Source organism: Punctularia strigosozonata (assembly GCF_000264995.1).
Source record: "Punctularia strigosozonata HHB-11173 SS5 unplaced genomic scaffold PUNSTscaffold_9, whole genome shotgun sequence".
Lineage (NCBI taxonomy): Eukaryota > Fungi > Basidiomycota > Agaricomycetes > Corticiales > Punctulariaceae > Punctularia > Punctularia strigosozonata.
In genome coordinates, this window is record NW_006767441.1 from 188,171 (window position 1) to 203,019 (window position 14,849).

The following is a 14,849-nucleotide window of genomic DNA, read 5'->3' on the forward strand; positions in this document are numbered from 1 at the left end:
AGGCATGAGGTCTCCGAGGATATCTAAAAGTCTGACTTGGGGCGTGGTAAGGCGCGCATAAATGCCTCGACCGCCGCCGCACTACCTCCGGAATTTCTCTGCTCCCCTGTAAGTCGTTCCCAACAACTGAACAGCTTGGCAACCCACTTGCTCGACCATAAATATACGCAGCAAGGGTATCCCTGAGCACCGTGGCTGGGTGTATTTCAAGACAACTTGCACTCCACGTGGCGTAAACGCGCTGTTGTTGTAGAGCTCCTCTCCAGTTCTTCATCTTCAATTTTTGGCTTCGTGGGCAGTTTTGGCGTTCAATCGGATCTCTAGCAGTATCTGAGCACACCTAGCACCGCTATTCGACCGCATGGTCCGCCTGCAAGCCTCTGCTTTGTTGCCACCGCGAACAATGATATACCAGGACGTGTCGCTTAACGTGTGCACCTCTACCCAGGATCGAGCACTCATATAGCAGCATGCCGTGCTTTATCAATTACGGACACAAAAGGCTCGTCCAACATGCTTTCTGCACTGCCGACGAGTGGAGGGCTCATTGTGCTCCAACAGGTAACGTCGTGCTTGTTGGCTTCGTGCACAGCTCCTGCTTACGTTCATAAGAGCAAGAAAGCAGTTCTTCCCCCTTCTCACGGGCTCTTCAGCTCAGCAGCACCATTATGTGTCCCTTGCCTCTTGAGACGACTGCTTCGGTCGTCATGCACAATCTGCTGTTTGATCAGGGCTCTGGTGCTAACTCGGGCTGCTAGGACGACACGGCTTCTTCGACTGCATGCCTGTTGCACGCATACGACCAAACGACCTTGCTGTAGCCTGGAGATGACTCGACGTTTCGGTACCGTGACACCAACGTAGACATGCTACGCTATTATTGCTTGACGATGCTAGGTATAGCTCCTCTGTCAGCATATAATGACCTCCACGTCTCCTACGTGCACCATTCCACCCCCTTCCCCCGCCTATTTCACCCACGCAACGCTACCGAGCAATGAATTCGGACAATCAAGAACCCGACAGGAAGTATGAACCACGTTGGCAACGCAATCTTCGTCTCGCTATCGCCGCGGAAAATGCGAGGCAATCTCGCGCCAACGTGCCCGACGCCCATCCGGCGTTGCAAGCCCCAGTGCACCCTCTACCCATCCCATCCATGCTCGTTACTCGCACGATCCCCAGAAGACCTAACCCTTACCAGCCTTATCCTGTTGCTCGGGTGCCCTGTGCCCCAGCGCACACCTTACCAGCGCCATCCAACTCGGTAACGCGCATAACTCACGGAAGATGTTGTTCTTCTCGGCGTTATCCTGCTGTTCCGGCGCCCTCTGAACCACGAAGAGAGATCACATCCTCACACAACGGCGTCCCCTTGCGGAGTAGGACATCGTACGCTCAGCAGGCGCAAGGGTCGCCACCCGCGGTCCAGCCCACGTCGACAGTCTTCTCTAGGATACGAGCTTGGCTACTGGAACTGCCGCCAATACCCTCCGCGAAACCGAACCGTCCTATGAACCGACACGAGCGGGAGAATCAGCGCGTGAATGTTGTTTCGAGGCTGTCTGACGGTCGGCAGCAGCTTGATCACGGAGGTCATTCCTACGATGGCCATAGGGTCGACGAGCTTCGGTGCGCTATGTGTGGTAAGAAATGCCGGAAGGACGGGTCGAAGAGATGTGAGTGTACTACTCGGGAGCCGACTCGGAGGGTCAACAGGCAGAATCACCACCGAGGACCTGGTGCTCCCGATGGTAGATGGACAGGGTTATGAATGCGCAGGCGCGTAGACGTGAATACCATGAGAGCCTTGGTACTGACTCTTCTGTCCAGATCGCCTTTAGATTGGGTAATTGTCACTAGACCATTTGTTCCGTATCTCCGACTCAGACGGCGCATCCTTGACGTTCTGTATAACGTGACACACCCACCTCAATATTGGACCCTCGCGAAGCATACATTGCCTCACTGCTATTATCAATTAGTCTCGCAGGTTGACGTAGTCAACCTTTGCCTAGCCATCTCCGCTTGTAATAACATGTCATTTGATCGACACCTGGTCGTGGTTACCAGTCTTTCCGCCTGTGCCGCAGTCGGCGCCTATCGACATTTAATTCTGTCTGATGATTAGAAAGCCCCTCACCTGAGGTTCTATCGTACTCGACCCGTGTATCGATATCTGCGTCTCTATAGTTCGTGTCTACGTAGGTTAAGCAGATCACTTTTTGTGGGGTGCAGCTTTGAGTCCGATGTAACATACTTACGCTCGACACCTCTGGATTCAAATAGATTTCGTCCGCCAACCACTTGAAAGTCGTGATAACATAAGTACTTGCCTCCTTGTGCTTCCCTCTGAGTCTTCTTCCGATATGTGATGGACAAGGATACATGCACGTAACGTAGACGGCCGGTAGCTTTTCCTCACCATTTGGGAGGTTTTTGATGCACCCGAGCCTTTGTACCTTTCGGGGCATTGCCCCTTTCTTCGTATGGACTAAGCAACGCAGAGCCACGCGTTCGCTCCTTGTCTCGACAACGCCAGTCCACGGCCAACGCTCACTGTATTCCTTCTGCTATATACTCGTTACTGCTACTCTACTCGCCCATCTCGTCTCCGACATTCCCGGGCCAGCCTTGCCCGTGACAGTTTGTCGAGACCGCCTTACTTGCTTTTCGCCCCTTTTTGGGTCGTTCTTCCCCCGCTCCCTCTCCCCTCGCTCCCACACCTCGCTTCTCACCCACCGCCTTCTCGCTCGAAATGGAAGGATTTGTGCCCGATGGCACCGGCTTTGGCGAATGGGGACAACAGCCTCCCGCCGCCGGCACCGCCGACTGGGACGGCGTCGACCACGCCCCGCCTCAACAGCAACCCCAACCGCCGCCCCAGCCCAACCCGCCGCAGCCTCCCCAGGACCCCGCGGCCGAGCGACACGCCCTCTGGCAGGCGATCTACGCTCTCAGCCAGAACCAGGACCGCACGGCGCACGCCTTCGACCAGGTCATCGCTCGACTCAACGCCGCCCCTGCTCCTGCTCCCGCACCTGCTCCCGCACCTGCTCCCGCACCAGCTGTCCACGCCGCCACCTCCACACGCCCGCCAAAGTACGAGCCGCCTCGCAAATTCAACGGCAAAGTCGAGCAGGTCAAACTCTTCCTCGACGAGGTCGAGAACGGCTTGTTCCACGAGCAAAACACGATCACGACGGACTATGCCCGAGCGATCTGGTTCTCCGGCTACCTCGGCGACGGGAACCCCAAGTCTTGGTGGTTCTCGGTGAAGACTCAAAATCCGGCGCTCCTCAACAGCTGGGGGGACCTGATCGACGCATTCAAGAGTCATTTCGGGGAACCCAACGCGGCGGCGAGCGCGTTGCGAAAGCTTCGCGCTCTCCGCCAAAATGGCGCGTGTTCTACGTATACCGCGCGTTTCAAAGAACTACTCGTCTATTTAGATTTCACCGAGGCGACGAAGATCGAGGAGTACAAGTCGCGCCTCAAGCCCGCGGTCCGCGAGAAGATGATCACGGTCAGACCGAAGCCGATGACTCTCGACGCGTACGCCGAAATCGCCATCGAGTTCGACAACGAGATGCACGAGTACAAGCTCGACTTCGAGAGCGAGAAGAAGACACCCTCGTCCTCCTCGTCGGCTCCCCGCCCTTCGACGTCGACCCCAGCCCCCGCCATCACCGCCTATGTCGCACCGGCAGACCCAAACGCCATGCAAATTGACGCCGTGCGCCACTCCGCGCGTCCTCGCGGCAAGCTCACGGCGGACGAACGCAACCGCCGCATCGCCGCCGGCCTCTGCACGTATTGCGGAGGTTCGGGCCACTACGCGAACGACTGCCCAAATAAGTCGGACGCCGCGAAGAAGCGCGATGCTGCTCGTCAGGCCGGACCCGCTAAGGCGGGAAAGGCCTAGACGGTCCTTCGAAAGCGGGGCTCTCGGCCGGTGATAGGACCCACCGGCCACTAAAAGCTGAGTCCCGACATTCCCGTCTCACCGACGGTTCTTGGATACCCCGTCCTGTGCTCCCCGCTGTCTATCGTTTCTCGGCTTCAACATATCTTAATTCCCCGGACCATTTCTTTATCAACATCACTCTCTCGTTCCCAAACAGAAAACCCATAAAAACCTTCGCTTTAATTGATTCCGGCGCGAATCGGTCCTGCATCTCTCACCGTTTCGCGGACAGGCATTCACTTCCGCGCGTCTTAAAAGACGTGCCAGTCCCTATTACCGCGGTCGATGATCACCCTATCGCCTCCGGCCTCGTCACGCACGATGTTCATGCTCAAATCCTCGTCAACAAACATGCTGAGTTTTTCTCTCTCGGTGTCGTTTCTGTTGGCTACCCAGTGATCCTAGGGCTTGACTGGCTTCGCCGCCATAATCCCCGGATTGACTGGGTTGACATGGAGCTCACCCTCGACTGCTGCAATCTCCAGCGCTCGACTCCCGTCCACGCCCGCGCGCAAGGCTTCGGTCTTACGCTCGACCGCGTTACCGCCTCGGTCAACGTCATCGCCCCGACATCGGTCGGCCTAGGCTTCGGTCTTCACCGACAATCCCTTGTCTCCGCCCGCGACTCTCTGTCCACCACACCGCCCTCGGATGCGCGTCCCGAACATCCTTCGGCGCGCACGGCTCCGCCTACGCCTACGCCGGACCCCACGCCATCGTACTTCTCGTCCCTCCCGGGTTGGACCGGCTTCGGTCGCTCCTACCGCGGATCGCCCCTCGAACGGACACCGGACATCAAATTCTTGAGTCCACAGCGCTTTGCTAAGTGTTCACGCTCCGAGCAGGTCTCGGTTATTCGCTTTTTGCCCACTGATTCACCGGCTTTTATTATTCGCTCGGTCGGATCTACGGCGCCCAACACTTCCACGCTCACGGATCTCGGTCCCGACGACGACGACGATGCCTCAGGTGTGGAAGGGCTTCCACCCAAGTACATGCCCTGGGCATCTACGGTTTTCTCCGACGTCAAGGTCGACGAGCTTCCGCCACATCGCCCTTATGACCTCGCCATCGACCTTGAGGACGGCAAGGACCCGCCGTTCGGCCCGCTGTATCGCTTGTCGCAAGACGAGCGCGCAGCACTCGCCACGTTCCTCGACGAGAACCTCCGCAAGGGGTTCATCCGGCGTTCAACTTCGTCCGCCGCCGCGCCGATTCTCTTCGTTAAGAAGAAGTCAGGGGAACTTCGGCTCTGCGTCGATTACCGTGGCCTCAACGCGATGACGAAGAAGAACCGCTACCCACTCCCGCTCATCGACGATCTCCTCGACCGGACGCAAGGCTGCAAGGTCTTCTCCGTCATTGACCTCAAGAACGCCTTCAACCTCGTCCGCATCAAGGAGGGCGATGAATGGAAGACGGCGTTCCGCACGCCACTCGGTCTCTACGAGACGCTTGTGATGCCCTTCGGGCTAACGAACGCCCCGTCCACGTTCCAGGCCTTCATCCAGGATACACTCCGCGACTATCTCGACGTATTCTGTGTGGTCTATCTTGACGATATTCTCATTTTCTCTCGTTCACAGGAGGAACATGACGAGCACGTCAAGAAGGTCCTCGACCGCCTCAAGGAGGCACGTTTGTTTGCTAACGCGAAGAAATGCGTCTTCGACCGCTCAGAGGTGGACTACCTCGGCTTCGTCCTCGGCGCCGACGGCATCAAAATGTCGCCGAAGAAACTCGAAACAGTTATCGACTGGCCGGAGCCTCGCTCCGTGCGCGACGTCCAGTCGTTCCTCGGTTTCGCCAATTTTTACCGGCGATTTGTTCATCGCTACGCCCAGCTCGCTCTTCCGCTTAATGAGCTGACGCGTAAAGCCGTCAAGGCCGCGCAGTTTTCGTTCACAGAGCGCGCGCGACAATCCTTTAGCGCGCTCAAGCGTGCACTCTCGTCGTACCCGGTACTAAGACACTACGACACGTCTCGACCCTGCACGCTCGCCACGGATGCCTCGGACTTCGCTCTATCTGGCGTCCTTCAGCAGCCCGACGACGACGGTCTCTTGCACCCGGTCGCATTTTACTCACGCAAGTTCACGCCTGCGGAAATCAACTACGATGTCCACGATAAAGAACTCCTCGCCATCGTCGACTCCTTTCGCGACATGCGCGCATGGCTCCTTGGCACCGCGCAGCCCATTTCGGTCATCTCGGACCATAAAAATCTTGAGTATTTCATGACTACTCGGATTCTTAACCGCCGGCAGGCGCGCTGGTCTCTTTTCATCGCAGAGTTCGACTTTCGCCTCGATTGGGGTCCTGGCCTCAAGAACGTCGCAGACGGACCCTCTCGTCGTCCCGACTTCGCGCCTCAAGAGGGGGATGATGTCCGGAACACGATGGCGCGTCAGGTGCTCACCAACACCCACACGGAACGCTTGTTCGCCACCGGCGTCGACTCCTCCTCCACGATCCCTTTCCACTCAGCGCCATCGCATTCCGCACTCACCACACTCGCCGTCGACTCTTCGGAACTGCTCAAGCGTTTTCAAGACGCCTTCCAAGAGGATACCGAATGGCGAGAGGCCATCGCAAGTGGCAGCGAAGACTTCTCCGCGCAAGCGGGGATGGTCTTCTACAAGGGACGTCTTTTTGTTCCTCGTCCACTGCGAACGGAAATCCTCCACTCACGGCATGACTCGCTCCTCGCAGGCCACCCTGGTCGCGCACGCACTACATCACTCGTGCAGCGTGATTATGCTTGGCCCGGCATGCTCACGTTCATCCGCCGATATGTCGCTGCCTGCGACACTTGCGCACGTACAAAGGCTGTCCGCCACAAGCCGTATGGCCTTCTCCAACCCTTAGAGATTCCGAGTCGCCCCTGGCGCTCGATTTCTATGGACTTCATCGTCAAATTGCCGCTCTCGCATGGCTATGACTCTATCTGGGTGGTTTGTGACCGGCTCTCCCGAGCGGCGCATTTCATCCCGTGCAAGGAGTCTATGTCCGCAGCCGAGCTTGCGTGGCTCTTCCTCGACCGGATCTTCCGGTACCATGGCCTTCCAGACTCGATCATCTCTGACCGGGGAAGCATCTTTGTCTCTCGCTTCTGGTCAGAGCTCATGGCACTTTTACAGATCGATGTTCGCACCTCCACGGCCTATCACCCCCGTACCGACGGCCTTACCGAGCGCACGAACCAAACTCTGGAGGCATATCTCCGGGCGTACTGCTCTTATCAGCAGGACGACTGGGTAGATTACCTTCCCGTCGCCGAGTTTGCGTTCAACAACCTCGAGAATGCGTCCACCAAGCAGACGCCATTCTTTGCGCTTACAGGTTTCCACCCAACCTTTGAACCGCGCATCACGGAGCGCTCTACCGTGCCTGCGGCGTCGGATCTCGCTTCCCGCCTCGATCAAATCCACGCCGAACTCCGTGCGGAGCTTCAGCACGCGCAAGACGCTCAAAAGCGTGCTTTTAATCGCCACGTCTTGCCTGCGCCCGAGCTCAAGGAGGGCCAGCTCGTTTGGCTCCTTCGACGCAACATCAAAACCTCTCGCCCATCGAACAAACTCGACCACCGCCGCCTCGGTCCTTACCCGGTGGTTCGAAAATGCGGCGAGTCGTCGTACCAACTCCGTCTCCCGTCCTACCTCTCGCGCTTACACCCTGTGTTCCACGTCTCGCTCCTCGAGCCGTACACCGACCCTTCGGACTTCCACCCTCACGCGTCGCCCGAGCCCTTCGAGCTCGACCCTGAGTCCGACCCGGCGACTCAGGTTGCCGAAATCGTCGACGCGCGCAAGATCGGTCACCGCTACGAGTACTTCGTGCGGTTCAAGGACCAAGACGCATCGGAGAGCGCCTGGATCGCGCTCTCGGACCTCCCGACGACGGCGAACGAGCTCATCGAGCGTTTTCACCGTCGTCACCCAAGAGCGCCCCGTCCACACCGCCTGGTGCTGGACAGGGTCGAACCCGGGCCAGTCTTTGATCCCACTGCGCCTTCTAACGCTGATGTTTCCGTTCCCGACTCAGCTCCTTCACCCGAACCGCAGGCCGACGTGTCCGAGCCGCCTGCTCCGCGTCCTCAAGTGCCTCCAGCCGCACCACGCCCCGCGTCGCCGCCGCCCGAACCTTACGTTTCTCTTCGCACAAACTATCAACCGCCTACCTCAACCACGACGCGCGCCGGTCGGGTGTCCAAGCCACCGACCCGCCTCAACCTATAGCAAGATCCCAACTTACTCGCGCCAGGTGTCGCTCGCGCTAGAAGGGGGATACTGTGATGGACAAGGATACATGCACGTAACGTAGACGGCCGGTAGCTTTTCCTCACCATTTGGGAGGTTTTTGATGCACCCGAGCCTTTGTACCTTTCGGGGCATTGCCCCTTTCTTCGTATGGACTAAGCAACGCAGAGCCACGCGTTCGCTCCTTGTCTCGACAACGCCAGTCCACGGCCAACGCTCACTGTATTCCTTCTGCTATATACTCGTTACTGCTACTCTACTCGCCCATCTCGTCTCCGACATTCCCGGGCCAGCCTTGCCCGTGACACGATACGGTTCGAATAAGTACAAACCTCACGTGGCGACAGCGAAACCCGAGGAACTTCCATTGTGGCAGTGCACGCCGACTTCTCCCTGGCCTCCTCTGAGTTGGGGGAGGCTACGTTTCGATGATAGTATGTCCCGGCTGCATCACCCTGTCCTGGGACCGAGCTTAGTTTCTTCTCCAGACGTAAAACTTGACGAGACTCAATAAGCCCTCATCGCGATCTGAGTGCACAATCGCCTAAGATCCGTCAGTCTGCAGTCACGGTGCTGTATAGTGTACCCCATATCAAGGATGTAGCATGTGCAAAGGACCGACCATCGATATGGAAGCGTGGTGGACAATGATCAGTCAGTAGCAGAAAGGTCGCCCCAGCATGCTTGCAGCATTGCCGAATGAGCATCAGGGCTCCTTTGTACCCAAACAGGCAACCTTGTGCTTACCGTCTTTTTCCACAGCAACGCTTATATGGTCACAAGCACAAGACAGCAGTCCCGCTGATCTCTTATCAGACGGCTCTCTCACTCAACCGCGCCGTTTTGTAAACTATGTCCCCCCGGGCCTGGAGTCCTGCTTCCGTTCCCGTATCCGACTTGCCATCGCACCACTGGCAGGGTCTGGTGTTACATACGAGCTGCGACAGCATGCGCAAGTCACAGATCGGATGTATATACGCAGCCTGCTGGCCTAACTGGATCCTCGAGAGTGCCCGACGTTTTGGTACGTTGACTCAGGTGTCGCCGGGAGCCCTTCGATATATCACTTTGCGATACTGTGCCAATGCTCTACGGAAATGTCGGTGCCGTGTTGGATAGCTTCTCTGGCAATATAAAATCTCTCCCGTCGCCTTTTCTGCACGCACGCACCCCCTTCACCTCTCCTCATAACCCGACACCACAGATACATGCACCCACGGAGAAACCAGCGATCTCAAAGGAGAGGATGGGGGAACTCCAACTCTGCTCACCTCATTCAGGCCAATCAAGACCATCCTTACGCGCCGACGACCAACGTGCCCATTACACAGTCGCCATCACTAGTTCCGGTGTCCCCTTTGTTACCCGGTTACTCAAACGCGGTCACCCCTATGACGCCCATCAGATATAATCCTTATCCGCCCGGCTATGCTCCTCGGGAGCCCTCTCGATCCCCGGGAGACAAGAGCTTTTCAGAGCCGCTTTTTTCGGACGGCGATTACTCGTTGCTTCCAGTTACTCAGCCAGAGCCAGCCCTACCGAACCGTCCACCCTTTATTTTGAATGCACATGCGTCTCCACACGCCATGGTCCAGCTCTCGCAGTCTCCCAATCGCGGTATACGTGATTGGCTTCAGGACCAACCCAGCCCCAGCGGATGGCAGCATCACCCGGGTCCCAACTCCCCGAGTCCCGGGAGGCGTACCTCTCCCGTGCTCATTCCTTCGAAGCCGTATGACAGTTCCACCCAAGAAGACCATGGATACGGCAGTTCTGGGTCTGACGAGCTTCGGTGTCATCGATGCTTTGAGAAATACCGGAAGGACAAGCCGAAGGTATGCAAATGTACCCGGAAGGCTCTTTCTAGGGCCAATCATCGGGATCCTCGATATGGACCTGGTTCTTCTGGGGGCGGATTAATGGGCCTCTAAAGGTGTAAGTGCGCACGACTCAGGGCGCATTGAGCGTTTGATGACCGCCTCTCTCTGGACTCTGCAAGCCTTCGACTTGGCCAGGATGATCTACCCGTACCTCGGTTTCGTCATTGTACCTCCGCCGAACCTTGTATATTCTGGCCCTTCTGCCGTTATTTCGGCTTGTCTGTGCCCACCATCTCTTCTCTGCGCTTGTATACCTGCATCAATTATGTTGTAATTGTCGCATCCCGTAGGACACCGTGACGTCTCAATATCATCGATAGCCTTGTTCCACAACTTCATCGTTTTACTGTTATCTGTTATATTCCATTCTTGCTGTGACGTTGTAGCCACAATGCAACAGCTTTGATAGGACGCCTCGAAAGACCCGGAGAGACTACCTATGGGCCATCTATCAAGATGAACGAGTGGTGCTATAGCGGACATTAATCGACACTGGTAAGTATATTGTCACTACGGCCGAAGCTATATAACCATTCATTCAGCTTCGACCGTGGTCCCATACTTATCGAGGCACACACCGGCCTATCTTCACGCTAGGGGTGTACTATGTACAACTGTGAACGGCCGGGAACATGACTTGGTGGGGAATACTGTTCGCGGTTCGTTTCAAGTCGACTTTGATGTCTTACGGTGCCTGTCAGTGCGACATATCTTGGTATGTCGATAGTGTCGAATATGTAGATGGAGCGTACGTAATGAACCTACAATGTACAAAATGAATGGGTTATCTCGGGGAAAGTCGCTGCGCATGTCATGAGCGTTCATTGAACGTATGTTGAACGCTGCAAGGGCACGTCGATGGCATCCCGCGAGCGCTGATTGTGAGACCGCCGAACAATTGTTGCCCGAGGAAGGACCAGGGAATCAACTGGTCGCAAGTATGCCGCGCGAGAACGTGATGTTGTGGTTATTTCCGGAGGGCAAAAACATCACCCGCCGTCGGAAGCAAATGCACCAGGACGTTTTCGGCGCGTCCCAGGTGCTCGATCGTGCTGCGTGCTGCTGCGTGACGCATGTTCAATTCGAGCCTTGAGTACCTCTGAATGCCTATACACGGATGTGGCTGCGACAGCATTAACAATTGCTGTGAAGAGCTCAACATATAGATCCCCGAGTGAGCATACGTCGATGCTGTCTTGGGGGAGGTGAGCGGCGAGATGAAACCGGACTGCGGGAGTCTGGCGCAAATTATGGCCAGGCCAGGCACCGAGATCGTGAACTCGTTTTGTTTACCATGGTGACATTTCCACCTTCGGAGCGCAGGCAGGTAGTGAGAAAGCCCGGAGGATTGATGCAACTCCTTGCGCGGAGACATTTTCAACTCCGCATCAACGCCTCAACTAGATAAAGACCGTGCGCCTCGCGGGCCGTTCTTCATCCCATTTCCTCCCTCTCCTTGCGGCCCGTGCTGCGTTCCCGCGTCCTCGTTGTTTCCGGTGTCGAGCCTCACGTTCTTTCAATACTCCATTCCTTTCTCCCCCTTCACCATGTTCACCATCCTCGCTCGCGCCGCCGCCGCCGCCATCCTCGTCGGCCCAACGCTGACCAACGCATTCTGGATCCTGTCTCACGGATCCCTCACACACGACCGCCTGGATCCCCTCCTGTCCTCCGGGAAAGTCTCCACGCACGAACACACCGTCGTCGGTGCCTCCAACTTCGGCCCAGTCACGACCTACGATTCGCTTCAGAGCAGCGAGTGCACAACTTCCCCTGTTCAAGCTGATAAGAGGTGAGATGAGCGGTACGCTTGAAAAACCACACGGGACTGACGAGTCAACGTGCATCAGCAATTACTGGGCTCCCCAGCTCGTGAGTTCATTCATTTCGTAGCAGCGCAGCTACTAAACAAATATGCAGTACCACCGCAACCAGGAAAACAACGTCAGTGCTTCGCAGGATGGCTGGGAATGCTGGGATGCTTACTTGATCATTGATACAGACCTACACTCTCATCCCGATCTCGTTCGTGCAGACGTACTGTGAGCCCATTTGCTTCCCATCCCTGAATATAGCAGCTGATTAAGTTGCAATCCGACAGACCTCAACCGCGATGGCCCCACGCAGAAGACCATCAAGGGTTTCCCCAAGGGTCTCCGCATGCTAGCCGGCAACATGGCTCGCACCACGTACAACGCTTCCAGTGTTGAGGATCTTGCCGTCAGCTTCGTCTGCTTGGACTACAATGCCCCCGCCACCGGTAACCAGAACACGCTCCCCACAACCCAGTGCCCGGACGGCATGAGGGCTCAGATTGTTTTCCCGAGTTGCTGGGTCAGTCAATTGGCAGTATTGAGTATACAAGATTTTGAGAATTAATACATGGCTCGATCAGGATGGGGTCAACTTGGACTCGGCCGACCATAAGTCGCATATGTCGTACCCGATCGGTGGCGCACCAGACAGTGGCGACTGCCCGAGCTCCCACCCTATCAAGCTCATCACTCTCTTCAACGAGTGGGTGTTCGATGTTGGCAAGTTCGACTTGTGAGTTCGATACGATTATACTGTTTCCGACCCGTATTCACATTGGTAATGTCAGTGTTTCGGGCCAGAAGAACTGGGGTAGGTCCTTCTCGATCGTGTGGTGCTGAATATGTGTACCAATGCGACCATTTTGCAGTCTTCTCCTACGGCGATGAGGAAGGTCTTGGATTCCACGCCGACTTCATCAACGGCTGGGACACCGACGTTCTCGAGGCTGCCGTCGAGCAATGCACCGGTAACCTCTTCGGCGACTTGGAGTGTAAGTCTCAGACATCGTGACTGCTATCCAAATCAGGGAGACTCATCCCATTCTCAGCTTGCCCGCCCTTCACCGCGTCCCTCAACCGGACCAAGGCGGGCTCCTGCACCACGCCCCCGGTTGTAGAAGAGAACACCCAGGGCCCCTTGACCTCCCTGCCGGGCTGCAACCCCGTGCCCTACACGGCTAGTGCTCAGTGCCCCAACCTCGCGACGCCGGCCATCAAGGGATTCTCCGGCGGTTCATCGGCGTCGGCGTCCGCCTCCGTCAGTATCTCTTCCTCCTCCGCTCACACCTCCACTGTCCTTTCTGCCTCGTCGACTGCGATTGCCGCATCTGACGCTACCTCCGCTTCTTCGGTTGCCGCCCACCCCACCTCCGTTGCTTCTTCGCACACCGCGTCCGCGTCCACTGTGCGCTCCGCCTCTTCCACGGCCATCGCCGCTTCGGACGTCTCGTCTGCGCACGCGCACCACACGTTCTCGGTTCACCACGGCCACTCGTCCGTACAACCGCACGCGACCGCCTCCGCCATCGTGCAGGTTGCCGCCCCGTCGGCCTCCTCCACCGCTTCGTCCTCGTCCTGCAAGGTCAAGCGCGCGGACTCGCGCCGTTCGCGCACGAACGTCAACGCGGCATCGCACCGCCGTCGTTATAACCTCCAGCGCGCCTCGGACCTGTCGAACTAGGCCGTCCAGCGTCGCAAGAAGCCAACGCTCAAGCCAGCTGACGCTGCCACGGCTCAGGTGCTTTCACGATCTCCGTTTCTCTTCCCTTGTTTATATCACCACGACTCGGTCGCGCCTCGACGGTTACGATTTCTCCCTCTCTCTCGGTCATCGCTATGATTATGACTAGACGTCAAAGATCCCACCCTCGGGTCCGTAGTACGGGCTCTGTTACGGTGTCGACGCCGTACGCTGCTATATCCCTTTCCTCGGAGATGCCCTGGACGGGGCTGGCAGGATAGATTATTGTCCCCTGGCATCCACGATTTCCTCCACGCTGTCTATATAGCATATAGCTTGCACACGTCATATTGTTATCGGTATTGTTGTCCTAAGCACTTACAACATCGCATCATTGAAACACGTCAGGCGCGGTGTTCTGGCGAATGCGGTTCCGTGCCGCGCTAGGGGGACCTGCAAGGACCCCATACACCGTATATGACTTTATGTCGTTCAACGTTATCAGCAGGCTCTTCCTGCACCACGACAGCCTGAAAGCCGCAACGCTCTCCCCGCACAGACGTCCTGCACGTCTTTCTGCTCGTGAGCGGGCTAAGGTCTGATTATTCCTCCTCGACAGACTCTAGCAGAGTCCAGCTGTAACACGCCGAGCCGTGCTCCGGACATACGGCCGCGTGCTCCTTCTTTCCTGGAGGCCTGGAGGCCACCAGGCGAGGGCGGAGGAACACCAGGCTTTCGGAATCACGACGAGGATCGGGCGAGCAACACAAAAATGCTTACCTGCATGCATCACCAGAGGGCGGTCGTTCGACCCTTGCGGTCCTTTACCACCTTGGTCACCCCCTTGGGACCACATCCTTAAGTATAATTCTACCACTCAAAAATTTTACCTAATATAGTTATTTGTACCGGTGCATGTATTTTGGGTGTTATGCTCTGGGCGCACCACCAAGTCTGTGGTTTATACAACGATGGTGGTACCATCTCCGAGCATTCTAATTGCACTTTAGGGGGCTCATTTCTTGCACAGCATTGCTTACTGATGCTCTACAGATTATTCATAGGTGTTTCTGGCCTAGTATAACAGCAGTCTGTAAAATCAGAAATGGTCGCCCCCCCCCGCAATAGCACACAATTTGGGAATGGTGCTGGAAATAGCACACAACTCTAGGAAATAATGTGTGCGCACATCACCGGGAAGTGTGCTGACCACACACCCTGTGGTACGGTGTTGGCATGCTGATTGAA

The 14,849-nt window shown here is 56.7% G+C and overlaps 3 protein-coding genes across 3 annotated transcripts; all 3 read left to right on the forward strand.

Annotated features, from left to right (window-relative positions):
• Positions 1 to 3,100: 3,100 nt before the first annotated feature.
• PUNSTDRAFT_18706 (uncharacterized protein) lies at positions 3,101 to 3,880 on the forward strand (the record flags this gene model as incomplete). The annotated part of the gene is made up of 1 exon (XM_007385224.1): positions 3,101 to 3,880. A coding segment is annotated over one exon (780 nt), but the record flags the coding sequence as incomplete, so codon positions are not given.
• Positions 3,881 to 9,434: 5,554 nt separating this feature from the next.
• Positions 9,435 to 10,582, forward strand: PUNSTDRAFT_45536 (uncharacterized protein; the record flags this gene model as incomplete). Its single annotated transcript, XM_007385225.1, has 3 exons — positions 9,435 to 10,061; positions 10,094 to 10,161; positions 10,516 to 10,582. The coding sequence occupies 3 exons, from the start codon at positions 9,435 to 9,437 to the stop codon at positions 10,580 to 10,582; spliced, it is 762 nt and encodes a 253-aa protein (XP_007385287.1).
• A 994-nt stretch (positions 10,583 to 11,576) lies between these two features.
• On the forward strand, positions 11,577 to 14,002 carry PUNSTDRAFT_53415 (uncharacterized protein). Its single transcript, XM_007385226.1, has 9 exons — positions 11,577 to 11,898; positions 11,957 to 11,978; positions 12,027 to 12,050; positions 12,109 to 12,148; positions 12,208 to 12,440; positions 12,502 to 12,653; positions 12,709 to 12,731; positions 12,790 to 12,912; positions 12,970 to 14,002. Exons 1-9 carry the CDS (start codon positions 11,654 to 11,656, stop codon positions 13,599 to 13,601), a joined length of 1,494 nt encoding a protein of 497 aa, XP_007385288.1. The 5' UTR covers positions 11,577 to 11,653; the 3' UTR covers positions 13,602 to 14,002.
• The last annotated feature ends 847 nt before the right edge of the window (positions 14,003 to 14,849 follow it).

Coding starts and splice junctions, on each gene's coding strand:
- PUNSTDRAFT_53415 (XM_007385226.1), top strand. CDS start 11,654: ATGTTCACCATCCTCGCTCGCGCCGCCGCCGCCGCCATCCTCGTCGGC. Junction 11,979..12,026: donor ATTACTGGGCTCCCCAGCTC/GTGAGTTCATTC, acceptor ACAAATATGCAG/TACCACCGCAACCAGGAAAA. Junction 12,732..12,789: donor TTCGGGCCAGAAGAACTGGG/GTAGGTCCTTCT, acceptor ACCATTTTGCAG/TCTTCTCCTACGGCGATGAG.